Raw genomic sequence first — 20474 nt, 5'->3', positions numbered from 1 at the left:
AGCCACTGCGGGGCAGTGCCCTGGGAACGGACTGCAGCCTTGATATGTATATATTTCCTTATGTACCTAGCGGCTGGCCCGGGTGGTTGTAGGCCCATACTTGTAACCGAATTATTGTTCAATAAAAACTTTTTCAAAAAAAAAAAAAAAAAAAAAATACAAAACTGTTCACATTTTTGAAAAAAGAAAATGAGGAATATCCAACAAAAAGCAAGTTTTGTATGAAAAAACGAAAAACATTTAACTGGAGATTACTGAGCAAACATATTATTTTTACCCACTTCAGAATTTCACAGACTATTGGATTTCAAAATTCAGACAGCAAAATTTATAATTTGTATAATGAATTGTTGGAACAGTGACAAAAGTTACTTGACAGCCACACCGACAGGGACTTTTGACTTCGAGTAGTTCCTTTTTACTGTTGTTTTGTCTAGGTGAATGGTTGAAAAGGGTCACCCAGCCTTTATATTAAAAACAATTGCATCAGCTCAGTTGTTTTTTCCTTAGTCTTGATTCTACTTAAAGCCTCTTTCTTCCACTGCCCTACACTTTGTCTCTTTAGCTCACTCTTGCAGGTTTCTTTTCACCCTAATTTTCTTCTTAAGTCAGCATTTCAGTTTCCCTGTCTTTCTCATCCTTGTGTCTGTTTCAATTCTTCATTCAAGTTTCTGCCTGTCTCGCTCTTCGTGTGGGTCAAAGTTTGATGATGAAAAATAAGTCCCACACTCCATAGTTTTGGGATTCTTTATTGTGATGGGAGATGTTGTTTTGGTTCTAACTCTAAGACTGAAATACATGGGAATAGGGTCTATCCTCACTTATTATTTATGGATTGCTTGCAGCCTAACCCATTATCTCATTTAATAAACCCATGACATAACTTTTTCCATCAAAAACAGAAAAGGATCCTGTCTCTTATTTTACTTCTTCCGCATGCGTTGTTAAACGATTTAATGCAATTGTGTTGATTAATTTTTGGTTAGTTGCTCATCTATGGGATATCTGTGCTATGAGAAGTGCCTTGTACAAAATGTTGGGGCAGGACTCGACATGATATTCTGTGACAGGTTCAGGTGTAAAATAGTTAAAATGTCACTGAATGGAAGTATACTTATTTATAGCTAAGCCTGGTGTGCAAAAAGTGAGGACATATCTTCAAGATAACAGTTGTACTGTATTTATCTGCTGAGCCAGCATCCCAGTAACTTAAAATATGGCTCCAAATAGGACCCTCAAACTTACCCAGACCGCCAGTGCAGAGACAATTGTGCGTCCGAGGTTGAGGTTTGGTCTGGTGGCTGTCGAGGATCTGCTGGACAAGTTGTTCGACGGAGAATCCTGAGCTACTGTTGCCATTGCTGCATGTCCACTTAATACCATGAACTGTGGAGAGAGCATCAGAGATCACTAGTCAGGATCAGTTCATCACACAGACTTACTGTTAGGTGGAAGAGATGCAAAGGTGTTCAGATCTGAGAATGAGACAAGGAAGTAATGCTATCTAATGACACGTTCTTTAGGTTTACACGCCTAGATGATGAAGAGATGCAAACACGTCCCCATCTGGACTCGAAAGGAAGAAAGGTGATGGTATTTCTGCTAGTGTAATCTTTCACCACTTGCTTAGGTATATTTTGTTCTACAGAACAGGGTATTAAATGCTGCATACATTGCATAAGAAACATGAAACAGAAGTAGGCAGGCCTTCTCCATCTACATCCTCAGGATCTGGAACAGCATTTCTGTCTACAACATAATTGCCACTCTGAAAAGATATGAAGGCTCACTACATCAGGGCGGATGGCGTCTCTACACGATAGGCCTCACCTCCTATAAATGTTGATCCTCACTAAAAACAATATACCACAATATCCCAGGACTCCCACCCATGTTCAGTGCTCTGTCTCTCTAGTTAGGTATACATGTACCTACCCATACACATGTCAACATGCCTACTAGTCAACGAGAGGACTAGACACCATCCTCCTTTTCATTTATTTTGACTAGGCCAGTTTTAACAAATATATCCTAAAGGAAACACAGCTTCTCCACTGCTTACAATTATGTTCTGCAGCACCCCAATGAAAATGAATTAATAACCTGAACTACTTAAAAAGATTGTTCAAATAGATAGGATAGGACTCTACAGTTGCATCAGTGTAATACACTTTGGGCCAGATGTTCGAAATTCCATTTTTGCTTTTCCTAAATAGTGAATCCTAAGAAACCGCTGTTTAGGAAATGCAAAATGGAATGTGGAAAAATAGCAATTATCCTAATAATGATTCCTGCAGACTAGAAACCACTATTGGGCAATCGCTATTTAGGAAATGCTAAACCATTTGTTCCAAAGGTTTTGCATTTCCGAATTTGTGAATTCATAGTAGGAAATCGCAAATTAGGAAATGCAAAAACAAGGGTATCTATCGGCCTAATGCCCCCCTTGATGCACCCTCCCCAAAAAAGTGATGCGCATGTAAAGCACAGCCACGTGCCCTACTGGCATGTGTGTGCTTTATGGCACTTTAAAAAAGCAATTAGGGGTGCCTTTTTTAAATTGCACATGGTTACCATCGACTTGGAGATGATGGTAATAGCATTTCCTAAATGCCCATTTTGCGTTTAGAAAATGCTTTGTACATGTGTTCAGGAAACCGCAAATAGGACATCCCTCTTTGCGATTTCCTATTTAGGGAATTGCAAAATGCTATTTCTACTGGGTAAAAACTACATTTTGAGACCGCATTTAGGCATTTGTACATACTAAAAGGCAGTATTGCATTTCTTAACTGACTGAAATTTCAATTCGGTCCGTTAAGAAATGCAATTTCCTTTCATACATCTGGCCCAGAGTTTCAAAATCACTATGGATAATGATAAGTCAGAATAAATGTTTACTGACAGGGGGCCAGTTTGACTGATGGTTCTGTACCCATCAGGGTGGAGGAGGAATTACGTCCACCCCCCTCATGACTGCAGTCTGCCAAATTTATCGATTACCGCTAGCCCAGCAGTGATCTCTGTACATTGACAGTAACTGCCACCACAGAGGTTCCTGTTATGGTACAAAATGGTTGGTGGAGAGTCACCTTCCGTTATGATGGCTATCCATGAAACTTTAACAACTTTTTTGTTTTGTAAAAATAAAAAAATGAATACATCTTCCTCCCCCCCGCTCCCCCCACCTCCCCGTGGGGGATTTTCCATTGGCCATTCTGTTTTTCTGTCCTTTACCACCAGGTTTTACTTGGCAGTGACAGACAGAAAACAATGATATCAGAGTATACACCTTAATCAAGGCATGCGGTGTAATGCCGTTTCTCGGAAAGACCATAGGAGTAGCTAACAGGCGTTCCATCAACAGAAAGCTGGCAGTCCTCCTGACACTGAATAAGGTGGAAAGTCTATAAGTTTGGAAGACAGGGTTCTCCATCATACTTGTGATGTAGTACTCTGTCAGCCAAACTACAAATCAGTCCCAGAGTCTTGATAGTAATAGGAAAAAATACAAAACAATTAAAACTAAACAGTTGTGGGTTATAATGCAACAGCATGTAACGGTAAGTATTTTATTACAATAGATGATTGACAACAAAAGAATAAAGAAATTACAATGCAGCAAGTACACTTGCGAATTGCGATCTTTGCCTCTATCAGACTATACTATCAATGGCCTTCAAATTTCCCTCTGATTTTGCCGCACCTAGATGAAATAGCTATGGGGTTGATTATTAGGTGAAACTCAGGTGCGTAAAAAGTATCAGCTGACCTACATAGCTCACAGAAACTTTCTTATGGGTGAAAGTGACACTTAACTACAATGGAGAAACTGCTAGTGAGGTGGATATTTCACAGTCATAAGTGTGGGTTAAAGGAAGGAGAAGATGTAGCCTTACGGCTGGAGCAGTCGACCTCGAAGCTGCGGAACTGGGTTCGAGTTTCGGCAACGACGCTCAACATCCTGTGATTCTGGGCAAATCACTTAATCTCCCCGTGCCTAACAAAAATAAAAGTGTCAATCTGTAACGAAACTTATTTAACTTTCCAAAAATTTCTTAGTAAATTGGTACAGGAAATACACCAATGGTGTGCAGTTTAAATGCCCTTTGTTCGCTGCAGTATATATTTACACCATAATATCTATAGCTAAGGTGTATGGCTGCCGAGAATGTCAGGGATCGCGCATCGCGCCCCCCCCCCCCATCCGACACAACGCGCCTGCCTGGCCTACAATACCCATGAGGCCACAGCCGAATGGGCGGAGCCGCGTCCATAAAAGAACGCGACGCGCGCTTGCCAGCGTGCGTAATTCCTGAAGCGAGTCCGTTCTCGCTTTTTGACCCCAGCCGTTATCTTCGTTTCCAGTTAGTGCGGAGCTCGCCAGGACACCTAGGGGCGCGTCTCGCCCCCACGATGGAAGATCCTGCCCTCCGGCGGCTACGATTCCCCCCCAGCACCAACCCGCTCCCTCCAGGGACCGGGAGAGGCGCGGACAGCGCCACATAAGGATTACTGAACTGAGCCACGAACCCAGCAGCCTTCCAGGTAACGGGAGGCCAGGCCGGGTGTGTCCCTGCCTACCCCGTCCAGCGCTTTGTATGGCCAGGAGCATGGTGTGTTCGGCAGAACCTCGGGGGGGCCCGGGGGATACTGACTTGCTCCTGGATTCCCTCTTTACTAGAACAGGGCCCTGTGGAATGAGTAACGCTGCACCCCCCTAATGCGAGACAATTTCTAGACACTCTCACTGTGGGGGGATCCTTTGAGAAAAGAGCGCGGTGGCTTGCTTTACTCCGGAGTGAGAGTTTTGTTTTATAGATATAATTTGTTTCCTGTTTCCAAAGAACCCTAACCCAGTGTGGTACTGTTCAGGAGACCTCCTTTGAATAACCAGGGACATTCATTTCTGCAAACCTTATTGTTCAAGACAGCCCAGAAAGGGGTACTTCATTATGTTCTGGATATAGGGGCTAGTATGAGCACCCGAGTGTAGCCGGGACTTCCGAGACTGTCTAGGTGGTTCTCCGGTCTCCTGCATAAGCCACTGCTGATTTTTCCTTTGTTGTTGAGTTTTTGTGGTATGATAGAATACCCCATTGGTCGGTCTGAATTGAAGACTGATCCAGGAACACCCTGCCTAAGGGAGAGATCGTCCTAGTGAGAATTCATGAAAGTAGTGTTGCATGTCATGTCTTTTATGTGGTGTTCTTTTTCTTTCAGGTTCTAATCCCCGCTGTTCCCTTCCTACCCTTCCCTCACTTGATCGCTCTAATCCTCCGTGCAGTAATTGCGGGAGTTGGGGATATCAAGAGGTGGATACCCTATTGCATCACTCAGATCCTGAGGAGTACCGGATTAAGGGCGGAGTCGTAACAGAGAACTCCATCGTGTCCTGGTTATGCTGCTGCTTAGGCTCTCCACAGGAATGCATTGCATGGAAAAGTGCTTTGCCATGTATCAATCCTACTGCTACCCATTTATGAGGTCACCGATAAATATGCCCTGTATGTCGACAGGACTGTGTGCTTTAGGTATAAATGAACCGACATACTAAAAATTGAAGCAAAGTATGTCTCCATAGTGAGACAATGCAAACAGCTTTTAGTTTCAGTGTAGTGGGACCCATTTTTTGACCTACAGAGGACTTGGAAAAGGCATTAGGTTTACCCTAGGAATGGCGAACCATCACTAAGCAAAATTTCCAGATTCGTCCCACTCAGTATGTTTAGCGGCAAAGAAAAAGGCATCCGTCAGACCTCCAGATTAAAATATTTAGTCTCATCCAACCCCACCTGTCTACAGCATTCAGCCCTGTCCCATTGAACACTTTTCAGAACCAAAAAGGTAACTAAGTCTGAAAGTAAAATCTAGGACTGGGCCAGGGCAGCAGAGAGTAACCATTGCAGAAAAATGATCTTGGCAGCTACAAAATCTGGCCTGTTCCCACTTTGAGCTTTTGGCACCAAAACTGAAGGCGGCAGCAGAAGCTCAATGCCTTCAAGGGATTCTTGCCAACTTCAGCATCCTGCCTTGACGCAATGAAGTATTTTGAGAATCAGAAAAGAAATTAAGCACAAAATTAAAAACATTTACACATTTGACCCGCTAAGCTCACCTGACCCGACCCTATTGTGGTCAACCTGAAATTGCGCCTAGATCCCAGTCTGCCATGAAGATTGACTCTGATGGCCGCTTTGTGCTTTCTTGCTGCTTTTTGGCTTTAAACTTAGAAGAACTGAATCTCTGGTTCCAGTAATCTTATTTTAATATTTGTGTCTTGTTGTTCATTAACCTTTTCTAAAACATTTAACATTTGTTTGGTAATTTTGTTGAGTTGGGGACTTAACTTTAATGTTGCTTGGCACTACTTTAACTTAGCCCATATTTATCTGGGGAACTGTATTCTGCTTGGGACAGAGCTACCATGGGTTAAGCAGATATTCACTTAGAACTGTGCTATGGCCTAGTCAGATTGTATTTTTCAAGCTTGTCGGAGCACACCCTCCCAAGTCAATTACCCCATTTCTAGCACTTACCTTCTCTGCACCCCTTTTTCTTTTTAACCCTTTTACCTTTTTTTTTAAATGTCTTTGAATCACTTTTCCTTTCTCATTCTATTGGTCTGCCATTGCATGTTCCAAGTACTTTATCACATCTCTCTTTTAAGGTCCCCTGTTTGTACTGCCTTTTTAAAATATCTTTTCCCATTTCCCTCATATCTTTCTCTTGCCTCCGCTTCATGGATATATATTTATTTATTTATTTTGAGTTGTATATAGCACAAACTTGGCCCGAGGTCATCAGTGCGCTTTACAGGGGATGCATAAACAGCGATTACAGGAGGTATAATACAATAGGATGCTTACAGGAGATATAATACAGGTAGGAAGCATACAGTAAAATGCAATACATAAATGGGGTGAAATATAGAGTGGGGGAAGGAGAGGATTGTAAATGCAGTTCTGAGGTAGTTAAAGGAGATTAAGGCATGGGGCACTGCATCGTAGGTTGGGGTGGGACAGTTTGTTCCTAGGACAGGATGTGTAGCTTGGCAGGAATATTTCATTTAAGTGGGAGGGTTTAGATATTTGTTGAGAAGAGATAGTTTGAGCTTTTTCCTGAAGTGTAGGTAAGAGCGTCTGTCATGTAGTTCTTTTGGAGGGGCATTCCAAATTCTAGTTGCATTTCTCCAAGAGGAGTGGGTGAGAGATGTATTTGTCTTGAATTTGGGTGGAACCAGGAGAAGAGTGTTAAAGCTATGTAGGAGTTTCTTTTGGCCCACTTTTGAGAGTTTATTGGTGAGGTAGGTTGGCTGTCCGGAGTAGAGGGCTTTGTGAGTAATGCAAGCTGTTCCGAAGATGCTTCTCGCTTTGATTGGTAGCCAATTGAGATTTTTGAGGAAGTGATGTGGTTGTATTGTTTCTCTCCAGAAAGAGGTCTGGCCACTGTGTCAAGTGTTGACTTCATTGGTAGAAGGTGGATTTTTGGGGTGCCAGTGATTGTTGCGTTGCTGTAGTCCAGTTTGGAGAAGACTAGGGATTGTGTTATGGTCTTCAGGTTATTGAGGGGGATGAATGGTTTAATTTTTTTAAGGTGTTTTAGTGTGTAGGAGACGCTTTTTGCTGAGGCATTGATGTGGTCTTTCATGTTTAGGCTCTTGTCGAGAGTGATCCCAAGAGATTTACCCAAATTAGAGGTTTATAGTTTAGTGACATTAGGTTGTCAAGCCAGTTGTGGATAGGGAGCGGGCTAGTATTTGGCTGGAGAGGAAAAGTTCAGCTTTGCTGTGGTTAAGTTTAAGTGGTTGTTGGTCAGCCAGGTTTGTATCAGGGAGAGTGTGTTATTTAGGTGTTGGATGTCTTTAGGTGATGAGATTTAAATATAGATTTGGGTGTTGTTAGCGTAACGATGGTAGGCTGTCTTGGCTTGTTTTAGGATCCTAGCAAGGAGTTTCATGTAGAGGTTGAACAAGGCTGGGGATAGGATTGAGCATTGGGGAACTCCTTGTTTGACTAGTGCTGCTGGAGGTGTGGAATTATTTATTTTGATTAAGTGGGATCTTTCATTCAGGTATGATGCGAACCATTGCAGGACAGTACCGCTGATGCCAGCAGGGTGTGAGAGGGTGTTTAGAAGCGAGTTGTGATTGATGGTGCCAAAGGCCGAGGAGAGGTCCAGGAGGATTAGGAGGCAGGCATCGCAGGATCAATGTAGGTCGTCAGGGATGTTCAGGATTGCAGTCTCTGTGCCGCAGCTTTTCCTGAATCCAGATTGGAAGATGTCATGTAAATTGAAGTTTTTTATGTGGTTTGTTTAGCTGGTAGAGCATGCATTTTTCCATAGTTTTGGCAAGGAGAAGTAGATTGGTTAGAGGTATTTAGTTGTTGATGTCATTGGGGTCAGAGTCGGGCTTTTTGAGGAGGGGGGGTGACAAATGAGGAGGGGAGACAGCCAGAAAGGTGGGAGGTCGGGTTCAAGCATGATAGTATTTTTGAGGACATTTTCAGAGATGGTTTCGAACTTGGTCCATTCACATTGTTTTTTGGATATAAGTCATAGGGGAGGGTGTTCTGGTTCTCCGTGGGAGTGGAATGGGGAGTAATGGGGGGCATCATTTGGAGGAGGGGGTCAGCTATAGTAGGGGAAAGTGGGTGGGGGGACAAGCAAGAGTTTAATGTTGAGAGGACGAGTGTCAGTGCAGAAGTAAGGTTAAAACATTTTACATTTGTTATTAGGACCATTCTGGCTTCTTTTGTTGTTTGAAATATGGACACATGAATGAGATGCCCTTGTCATGCAAGGGTTCTGTGATGGCTAAGTAAATCAGCTAGACCCACACAGTATGGTTTGGTGTAGGCCTGGAAGGAATTTTAATTACATCCAAGTAGTTGGAGTAATTTAGAAAATTCGGGGCCCGATTCTGATTTTGGACGGAAGGGCTCCAAACAATGGTCGGAGCCCTTCCGCCCGATTCGGAACGTGCCGGCCGGATTCCTTTCCGAACAAGCGATTCCGATGGGCTCGCTTGGAAAGGAATCCGACTCGGATTTCCAGATGGCTTACGATGGGCTTGGAGCGCCCGTCCGCCATCTGGAAATGCTTCAGTACTCCCCCGGTGCCTCATTACGACCGAGGGAGTACGATGGCAGTTTCCCACTGCCTTTTTGTGCCAGTGTTTCCAGCACGAAAAGGCAGTCGGAAACTGTCTTTGGGGGCCCCCAGTAGGGCCCCCATGGGTGCGAGGCCACCGAATGGTGGCCTGGGGGCACCTATGGTGCCCCTCTGTTGATCCCTGCACCCAGTGGCAGTCACCTTGGGGTACTGGCCACAGGGTACAGGGATGAACTGCACCTCTCCTTTTCACAATGCGGGCATGCATTCCACTCGGAATGCATGTTCCCATTGTGAAACATACGAATGCGAACAAACAGGGTTTGGTCGCATCGTACTTGCAGGGCTATAACCGACGACAGTAGGTCGGTCGGTCACGGTTCCTGACCGATGTTGGACGGACTCAGGTCCGTCCGACATCGGAATTGGCCCCTAAGTGTTACTCTTTGATGCAGAATTACTGATAACAATGTGATTATGTCTGCTTGCACAATTAAGAGTAATTTAGAGGAAGACAATCCTACCATAAAAGCAGTTTTAATGAGTGTAAAGGGCTGCTTGTGCTGCTGTTTATGTCCTGTTGCAATTAGCACTATTTTCTTAGCGCAAAATGCATCCTCGTGTAAATTTTGAATGCATGGGGCACTTTTTCAATAACAAAATATTGCTAGATGAAGAATTACTCTTTTCTCGTACTCTCATTTAAATTTTGGGTAATTTTGCAGGATTGCACTACACGAAATTACACGAATTACACTCATCCTCAGTTTGGTGGTGACATTTAAAAGAGAACACAGGCCTACTAGATCAGATCTCTAACTAATTGCAGAGAGCTCATTACCACCATATGATTTTAGGGACCACATTTTTAGTTTCAGAGCAATTGTGCTTGTTGACATACAAACTAAATTCTGAGGCCGGAGCAGGTGGAGTTCAATCCTGATAAAACAGTGCTCGGAATGTGTTATGTGAAGGGTGTATAATATTTGCAGAGAAGAAAGACTTTGGCTGTCCAGAAAATATCTCGCTTGACCAAAACAGGCAGCTAACTGCACCTCAACAGTGGTGGGGACTCCCAACTCTTGACAACTTTATTGTGTTCACTAACCTGTGTCGCAAAGAGCATAATACAGCTATCAAGATGGAGCAACAATTTCTCCGTAGCCGCCCTGTGTCACTGTAGAGAAACCAAGGCAAACATTAATATTCGCCTGCGTACTCCGCAGGAGCCGGGCTGCGTCTCTGCAGCCTGTTGCTTGCGCCGCCTTGGAACAGCACAGCACACGCTGTCACCAGGCTAATCAGCACCCAAGGCTCCTGTTTTGTCTTCCTAATTATGCCAATTGGGGCTTTTGCGGGATGACTTTTTTTAACCTTGTTTTTTGAGCACAAACAAAAATGACAAAATATTTGCAAATTTAATACCATCAGTGGTCAATTTGGGGCCAATTAGCTCAGAAAAGAGAGGTAGGTGTAGATATAATGACAATGAAGGTATTTCCACAGTGCATAGGCCTGGCCCCAGAGAGTTCTCGTGTGAAAAAGGTTTTGTATTTTTGTCCATAAGCCTCGTTGTTTCACATTCAGCCATGCTGCGAGTTGCACAGGGATCTTAAAACTGCAGGCACTCTCATAAAAACGTAACTATTCAAAGAAAAAACACTAATATTCACCGGTATACGCGCCGTTGGAACAGGTCGCATAATAAGTGAACAACCGCCCATGAACCTTGCTCAAACTAAAGAAAAAACTGTTCTGAACAAAGCACGTGGCATATTTAAGGGTGGAAAAACGGAATGCCTTGCTAGGGTGCAACATTTCTCAGTAACCCTTAAGGACCAGTGTCAGTACTGAAGAAGGGTTGGCAGTTGACAGAAGGACGCCATCACCATGGAAAGCCTGAACCTCTTGCAGCATTACAGAGAAGAGTGTACCACAGGAGATTCGGGGAAGGTCTTTTTGCTTGCCTACAAGAAAGCCAATGGTGCCCTGAAGGTGCTGGTGCTCTAGGCTATCAAATCTGGAACTTTTTAAATATTCCATTATTTTGTTATTTGTTTTTGGACGCTGTACCAACAGACATGGAACAATCCAACCAGCATACTAATTACAATATCCGGGTAGGAAGCGCTGACTTATTGTTAGTCTGGGTATTATATAGTAATGTCAATTCATGCATAGCTCTGCTGGACCACATAATTAATACAAATACAATAACACTCAGAGAGACCAACTATAGCATAATCAATTTTTTTTTTTTTTTTTTTAGTTTTACACAGTGTGAATTCGACCCGAAGGTATCAGAGCGCTTTACATGAGCACTAGTTGCGTTACAGACGGACACATTTATTTTGTTAGGCATGGGGAGATTAACCCCTTCAGCGCGGCGTGGATTTCCGCGCTGTGCTGAAGGTTCTGTGCGCGGGCGGGGCCATGACGGAGCGGTTCCGTCATGCGCACAGCTCAACCGACGCGCATGACGGAACCGCTCCGTCATGCGCATCGAAAGGGTTAAGTGATTTGCCCAGAATCACAGGTTGTTAATCATCCCTGCCGGGACTCGAACCCGGTCCCCCAGCTTCGAGGTCGGCTGTTCTAGCCATTAGGCCACATAGGACATATATGGTACAGTTTTTTTGTATCGCTCAGTACTCTACCAGTCAATAACCCGGCCCTTACCAACTGAGCAGGCATGAAATAATTGAAGAGATCTATCAAACTGGGGACTGTTATCTAGTCCATCGCTGCAGATCTCAACTACCTATACACTATGACCATCACTTTAGAATCTCACAATGAAATTCAGACATGGGATGATAGTAGCGAAGCCCTTCACAGCAGATCTCGTTCACCATTTCTCTTTCCAACAATGCCGGTGTCGCCATGAAAACTTGAAAAAAATATTAGATTGGACAACTGGGTGCATTAACCAGCTATGCAGATAATAATCATAAAAAATACCATTGACCCATGTGGTCAAGCATTTTAGTGCTTGACATCAGGGTAGTAAGCACTATATAAATACTGTAATACGATACAAAGCCTACTCTCTGATGGGTATAACCGTACCAGACTGTCATATATAGACACTGTGAGATTTCCGAACAGCCGTATACGTCCAGACAGGTAGAGGTAGAGGTGGTCAGACAGTAAATGACTTGTGGCAGGCTTTTAATATTTCAAACAGGTCTGTTAGAAATTGTCCTGCTTCGGTACAGGGTAGCCTGGTTTTGGTGAACAGGACTGCTTGATGAGATAAATTTACTTCCAAGTTCCAGTTATACAGAAAAGCGGGAGAATCATTAAAAGTATTTTTGCAATACAAGGTAAACCCGACTATTACACCTAAGTTGACTATTACACCTAATTTGATAACACGGATTCTGATGCTTGTTAGACCATGTCAGGGTCACCAGAGTCTCACAAACAAATTAAAATGGCTGCAGTGCAGGCATTAACCTGTAATAACTACATGCCTTCCTAACATTTAAGTCTGGGCTTTGGAGAGTTTAGTTGTCTGTTCTCACCCCTTCCCTTATCTGGTCCCTAGTGGATTCTATTGACAGTTAACAGCAAGATAAAAAAAACTGCTTTCATTCAGCAACAGCAATCAAAGTAGGAGGGAGGAACAATGCTTCAAGGATATCTCATTGCTCTACCCTAACATATGCTTCACTGACACTAGAAGGCTCTGATGATTTGTGAGCAAGCTCCACCAAACAGAAGCACCAGGAAATCAATCATATTCTGACTTAACACAGCGCGTGACGCACATGCTATATCTGAACTGTGGCATATACATTGCAAAATGTGTCCTTTCTGAATCGTGACATACATAGGGCAACATGGCCTCTATCTTAATACTGTATGTCCATGGCAACATGTGTTCTACCTGAAGTGTGGCATACCCATTGCAACATGTGCTCTGTCGGAATTATAGCACATTCAGGTCAACATGTGCTATTGCATATCCATGACGACAAGGAATTTACCTGAATTATGGATATCCATGGCAACATATGTTCTAGCTGAATTATGTATATCCATGGCAACATAAGTTCTAGCTGAATTATGTATATCCATGGCAACATGTGTTCTATCTGAATCATGGCATATCCAGGGCAACACGCATTCAGTTTGAGTTATGGCTTATTAAGGTCATGTGCTCTATTTGAATTATGCATATCAATGGCAATATGTGTTCTATCTTAATTGTGGCATATCCATTATAACACATGCTCTATATGGATAATTGCACATCTATGGCAACGTGGGCCCTATTTGAATTGTTATTATCCATGGCAACATGTGCTCGCTCTGAATTAAGAAATATCTATTGCAGCATTATATTAACTATGGCACAGCCATGGCATCTTGAGCTCTATCTGAACTGTGGCAATCTGTGGCAATATGTGTTCTACCTGAATTGTGGTATATCCATGAATGTTCAACCTGAAGTGTGCATAGCTTTTACAACATGTCTTCTCTCACACACATATATGGCATATCCATGGAAACGTGGGCACTATGTGAAATATGCAAATCAATTGGTACATGTGTTCTGTATGAACTAATGGTATATGCAGGGCAACTTGTTCCATCTAAATTGCGGCATTTTCACGCAACATGCACTCTTTATGAAGTATGGTCTATCCAAGACAACATGAACTGGTCTTATCCATGGCAACATCTGTTTTCTTTGAATAGTGGCATATCTATTGCAACACTGCATTATAATAATTATGGCACGGCCACGTCATCATGAGATCTATCTGAACTGTGGCATATTCTTGGCACTACGTGCCCATCTATATAGTGTGTCCATGGAAAACGAGTTCATCCTGATTGATGCATATCCATGGCAACATAGACTGTATCTGAATATTGGTATCTCCATGACAACATGTGCTTTCTCTGAATTATGGCATATCCATGGTAACATGGGCCCCAGTCAGAATGATGTTGTAATCTATCCGAGTCTAAGTCAAGTAGTCTTCACGAAAAAGCAATATAAATTGCACCAGATTCGAGCTACCCATGTTTGAGCAGCAGGTATGGGAGGGAAACCCAGATACATTAATTTGAATGAATAACTCCTATTGTCCACATCGCATAATTTCTGCAGCATGGTTTCGAAGGAATCTAACCCTATTCCATTGATCTAGAACTCCCTCCGCCCCCCGAACTCAGGACAAATCTTTCCACGTTCCTCTTCAAGAAAGAAGCCAAAAGGCTCCTAATGAAGAAATTCTCACCTCAGTCTGGCCTCGCCACTTGATGCCGTGGCCAAACTGTCAATCCGTGGCCCAGCGGCTTGGACTATTTGAATGCTCGGTCTTTTAATGTCTGCGAATTTTAGCTTTGTATATTACGGCCTTGACATTTTATGACTCAGGAGAATGTTTGATCACTTTTGACTGTGAAATTTTAGCTGTGTTTACCATGTTGGACATTTAAGGGTCATGAGGATATTCGGACACCTATGACTGTGTAATTATCACTTCGTTTATGTTCTCCTGCAGTGATATTTTATGTATATGATCCCCTCTCTTTGGTTACTCTTGGTTGTTTACATGTACCCTCTTGCCACATATATTGTAAAGCACTCTGATACCCCCGGTGGTCATGTTCGCGCTATATAAAACTTTATAAATAAATAAATAAATAAATATTAGGTCACCAAAAAGACTGGTTAAGCGTTGGTGCTGACGTCTCACCCTTTCTGCCCCAGGTACATGAGTTTTTTTCAAGGCAGGAGTGCTGCACTTTGCCTAAATCATCAGAAAGCAACGTATCCCTAAGAATGTACTGACTGTTTTATGCAAAAATGATTGACACAAATTGTTGTCACTATCTGAGCGATTTATTAACTTATAACCCTTCTATTTCTATCAATTTCGGTTAGTTTTGGGTTCATGAATACATATTATTGCAGGACGGCTTTTGGGATTGCAGGAGTTCTGTTCCTCACAACAGCGAAGGATCCAATTATCCTCTGGGCAAAAGGGGGTTAATGACTCATGGAATATATAATTTATGTGGAAGTTATGTGATTCCTCAATGTCAAATGCTATTTGCATGGAAATGGTCCAAAGTTGTTTAATGTATCGGCTCTCTGGTGCTTTCGGTGCACAGGAAGCGCCGGGCTTCTTAAGGAGAGAAATAAATTGTCAAGTCAGGGGCAAGGCTCTGGAACGTTTACCGCTGAATATTTAACTCGGTGCATTAAATCACAGAAAATGTTTAAAAACGACCGTTCCATCTCAAGTCAAAATGGTGTGTCTGGTTTTCAGGAATGGGAGGGGGCCACTGTGCCAACGAGACCCCAAATTACCCCTTTGAGTTTGATTATGTATTTTCCTGGCTCTTTTTAGGTCAAAGCCTACCCAAAAAACACCACTTTCTTGTTTGTTAAAGACATCTTGGGGACATTCAGAAAGCTGACCTAGGAATGCATTCCGCCCCCTTGCTTAACATTGCCCTTGTGACAGGTAACTCACATTTTCTCGTTTTCAATTTGCTGGCTTTATTTACTTTAGGCAGTCCAGCTTGAGTTCATCCCTCCCCTTACCCAAACCTTGTTTACTGTATTCTTCCACACACTTGCTTTCTGTAAAAAGGCTTTTAAATCTTGTTCTTATTATGTCACATTTGCTGTGCATTCAATACAGAAGTCAAATGTCAAGCTCTCTCTTCCAAGGGAGCTTAGTGTTTACTTTTCTTTTTCAAACTTCAAGGTGAGAGAATGAACATGACAAACCTGCGGAGTATCCATGTGAGAGGAGAGGGTGTAGGGTGTATTTTTTGCCTAGCACACAAAAAATTGAAACGTGCTGATGTTTAAGAATATATCAAAGTCAATACAAATTAAGAACATTTGTTTTGTAATTCTGAAGTGTGGTGGAAACAAATATTTGAATACGGTGAAAACACTTCAATACACTAGGTGATGACATTTGCACATATCATTTGTGTGCAGAAAACCTTATTGTGGTGCAAATGTAATGGTCATTTCAATTGAAAATGTGTTGTCTGCAATGGTAGTGCACTACCACACAATGCATACTCCACACTATGCTACTCCACTCCACTCTTTACCCTTCCACTCTATGGCATGTTACTCCATTCTACGACATGCCACTCCACTCTATGCCCCTCCAGTCTAAGACACTCTACGACACGCCATGCCACTCTACTGCGCGCCACTCCAATCCATGCCACTCACTCCATGACACAACATGCCACTCCACAATATGCCCCTTCACTCCACACCACTTATCCCACTCCACCCCTCTCCAATCTACACCACTCCTCTCCAATCTATCCTACTCCAGTTCAATGTGCCTCAGCCTACCCACACTCCACTTCCATACAATCTACTTCACTTCAGTCTACCCCATGTCACTCCAATCTACTCTACTCCACTTCAATCTACCCCAAATACACTCCACTGTGGCACAATTTACCCCACTCCACTCTACCCCAATCTGCCCCACTCCAATTAACCCCAGTCCACCTCAATGTATCACACTCCACTCAAATCTACTCCACTCTGCTCAAGTCTACCCCAGTCTATCCCTTTCCACACCAATCTACCCCACTTCAATCAAACCCAATCCACCCCTCTTCAATGTGCCGCAAACCAACCCACTCCACTCCAATCTACCTCACTCCACTCCAATTTGCCCCAGTCCAATTTACCCCACTCCATTCCAGTTTACCCCACTCTGAACTCCGCTGCAATCTATCCAACTCCTCTCCACTCTAATCTACCCCACTCCACTCTATCCCCACTCTACCACAGTCTATCCCACTCCAATCTACCCCACTCCAGTCTACCACAATCTACCCCACTCCACTCTAACCCACCCCACCCCAATCTACCCTACTCCAGCCTACCATTCCCCAACAAACTCACTCCAATCTACTCCTCTCTACCCCATTCCACTCCAATCCACCCCACTTCAAACTACTCCACTCTACCCCACTCCACCCATACCAATTTACCCCAACCAACTTACTACTCTCCACCCCAATCTACCCCACTCCATCCTATTCTACCCTACTTTAATACGACAAATCTCCTCCACTCCAATCTACCACACTCTACTTAACACCAACCTACTCCACTCGACCCCACTCTACCCCAATTTAGCCCACTGTACCCCACTCCACTACACTGAAGTGCTACCCAACACCACTCTACCCTACCCCACTGTACCCCACACCCGTACAACCCACTCCACTCCAATCTACCCCATTTCACTCCAATCTACCCCACCCCAAACTACTCCAATCCAGTCATCCCTCTTTAATAAACCCCACTTCACTCTACCCCACTCCATTCTACCCCACTCCAATCCAAACTACCCTACTCTAATCCACCCAATTTACACCACTCCACCCTAGTCTACCCAACTACACTCCACCCCACTCCACTCTTTCCCAATCTATCTCACTACACTCCAATCTCATCTCCAGTTCAATCTATCCAACTCCACCCCAACCTAACCCATTCCACTCTATCCCAATCTACCCCTCTCCAATCTACCCACTCTAATCAAACTAATCTACCCCACTCCACATCCCTCCAATCTGACACATGCCACCTAAATCTACTCCACTCAAGTCCAATCTAACCCACTCCAACCTAATCCACCTCACTCCATCCCACTCCAATCAACCCCATCCAATCTTACTCCTCCTATCTACTGGGAAAGACCATTTACAACGAAGCCGGAACCCTGCATACCTTTACCACGCAGGCTTTACAATGCATGTGACATTACCACGCATTTTTTTTACAATGAATATGCCTTTAACACGCATGTCAGTACAGCGAAATTTGATGTATAGGTATGAACGGTAAAGGCATTTTTATATGGTAAAAGTTTTAAAGGTAAGTACAGGTAAGTACTAAGGGTTTTTACAGATAGATAGATAGATAGATAGATAGGTTTTAGAGAAAGGTTGTTTTTAGGATTTAGGATGGAGATGTGTTAATCGGTAGCAAGGGAATTTTTAGGGTTTAGGGCAGATATGGGTTTTCGGGTGGCAAGGGTGTTTTTAGGGTTTAAGGTGTGTATGGGTTTTTTGGTGGCAAGGGAACTTTTAGGGTGGTTTTGAGGTGGTACGGGAGATTTTTGGGAGCTTTAGGGTGGGTATGGGTTTTGGGGTGGAAAGGATATATTTAGGGTGGGTATGGGGCTTAGGGTAGCAAGGGTGTATGCTTGTGTGTATGTGTGTATATATATATATATATATATATATATATATATATATATATATATATATATATATATATATATATATTGGAGTAATACTTAACTGTTAAATTTTTACCATGCATATGCCTATACCATACATGGTTTTACAATGAAAATTCATTGCAGAGGCATGTGTGGTAAAGGCATATGTGTGGTAAAGACTTGCGTGGGGTAGTTTCCGGTTGGTGTAATGACCGCGGGGTAAGTGCATAAATGGTAGTGGCATGCAGGGTTCTGTCATACACCCCGATCTACCCCAATCTACTCCACTCTAATCTATCTAACCCACCCTAACTGAATCTACCACACTCCAATCTACCCCACTCCATCCCAATCTACCCCACACCACTCTATCCAACTCCACTTCAATCTGCTCCACTTCAAACTACCCCAATCCAAACTGCCATACTCCAATCTCACTGCAAACTACCCCACTACACTCCAATCTACCCCACTCCACTGCACTCCCCTCCACTCTTCCCTCTATAATCCACCCAATCTAACCAATTCCACTCCAGTCTACCCCACTCCACTCCAATATACCCCACTCCATCCCACTCTACTCTACCCCAACCTAACCCACTCCACTCCAATCTACCCCATTCCAATCCATCTGAATCTATCCCCCTCCACCCCAATCTACTGCACTCCTATGTACCCCACCCCAATCTGCCCACTGTAATCCACCCCAATGTTCTACACCCCAATCTACCCCACTCCACTCCAATCTACCCTACTCCACCCCAATTTAGCTCAATACGATCTACCCCACTCCGATCTACCACACTAATCGACCCAACTCCCCCACTCCAATCTACCCCACGCCATTCTACCCCATCCACTCTATGCCAATATACCCCACTCCACTTTATCCCAATCTACCCTATTCCACTCTACCCCAGACTACCCCACTCCACGCCACTAACTTTTAGCCATGCTAAACAGCAGACACACTGGTGTACATACAGAATGACTAAAACACATTGCCAAAGCCAATAGCTCTCGCATAAAAAAAACTTTTCTGATTGTCAGCAAGTCTTGAGCTTTCAGAAGGCCCCTGGGTTTGATGGACTTTGATTGGAAGAAAGGCAGACCAGGAGGAAGATCAGATTATTTTGAGGACATTTAAGAACACTCCTGCCTGTAATTGGAGATTAGTGGGCATGTAACCTTCCCTGGAGACACCTAAAAGCTAAGGATCACAACTGAAATCAGCCAGAGTTTAGTTTATAAATATGTAAATCAATAAATAAATCGATAAATAAATAAATAAATGCTAAAATAAAAACATTAATTGGAACAAAGGTTTACTTAGAGGTGCTGTTGAGGTGCTGTTGAATGCTGAGTATGCAGAACACCAAGGCAGCCTAGTTTTGATTCCACCTCATGCCTCTTTCCCCACTCTACACTTTCTGTCTCTATATCTCACTCTTGCAGATTGGTTTCCATCTCTGCTTTCTCATTTTTTGAACGTTTCCCATCTTTGTCTTCTTCACTTTTGTCTCTCTCTCTCTCTCTTGCTCTGAGTAAAAGCCTGATGACGAAAAACAGATCCTGGTACCAAAAAACGAGTGCTGTGCCCACCACTTGTGACCACCGGCACAAATTGAGCACTGTAGTCATCATTAGATCAGTGACAAGTTTAATGCTCCTTGTACTCAGTAGAATTCAAAGATGTTGGGTATTTTCTGGACTGCCTATGAGAGGTGACCTTTGTGAGAACGAGCATTTACCTGTTTCTAGGCTCTGAAGTCATTCTGAAGTAATGTTAGTCTAAAAAATGTCAGCAATGTGTATGTAGGCATGGGAAAGTACTCATTGCCTTCTGAGCTTCGTTTGCAGCTTGTACGTCGAACTTTCACCTCCGCTACCAGTTGCCTAGATTTAGTGTTGAATTGGCCCATCTGGAAGTGTTACACTGCCAAATGAGCCAGCTTGAGATAACCAGTTTGTGGAACTTTTTTTCTAGTCCTGTGGACATTTGGAGTGGCCAACAGAAGTCTACAGCAATTCCCCGACGACTGCTCCATTTGTAGTGGTGTCACAACGTATGTAGTTGCCAGACACAAGTACTTCAGGTTGAAAATATGCTGA

General features: G+C 43.3%; 1 protein-coding gene across 2 annotated transcripts in view; it reads right to left on the bottom strand.

Annotated features, from left to right (window-relative positions):
- Positions 1-20474, bottom strand: part of CAMTA1 (calmodulin binding transcription activator 1) — a 3052768-nt gene that overhangs the window by 642339 nt on the left and 2389955 nt on the right. For both annotated transcript variants that reach the window (XM_085604480.1, XM_085604488.1), the window contains exon 7: positions 1246-1386. In XM_085604480.1, coding sequence (XP_085460606.1) covers positions 1246-1386 — 141 coding nt within the window. The remainder of the gene's footprint in view (positions 1-1245; positions 1387-20474) is intronic.

This window comes from Triturus cristatus, chromosome 1_2 (genome assembly GCF_964204655.1).
Source record: "Triturus cristatus chromosome 1_2, aTriCri1.1, whole genome shotgun sequence".
Taxonomy (NCBI): Eukaryota; Metazoa; Chordata; class Amphibia; order Caudata; family Salamandridae; genus Triturus; species Triturus cristatus.
This window is presented reverse-complemented; position numbering and strand designations above follow the sequence as displayed.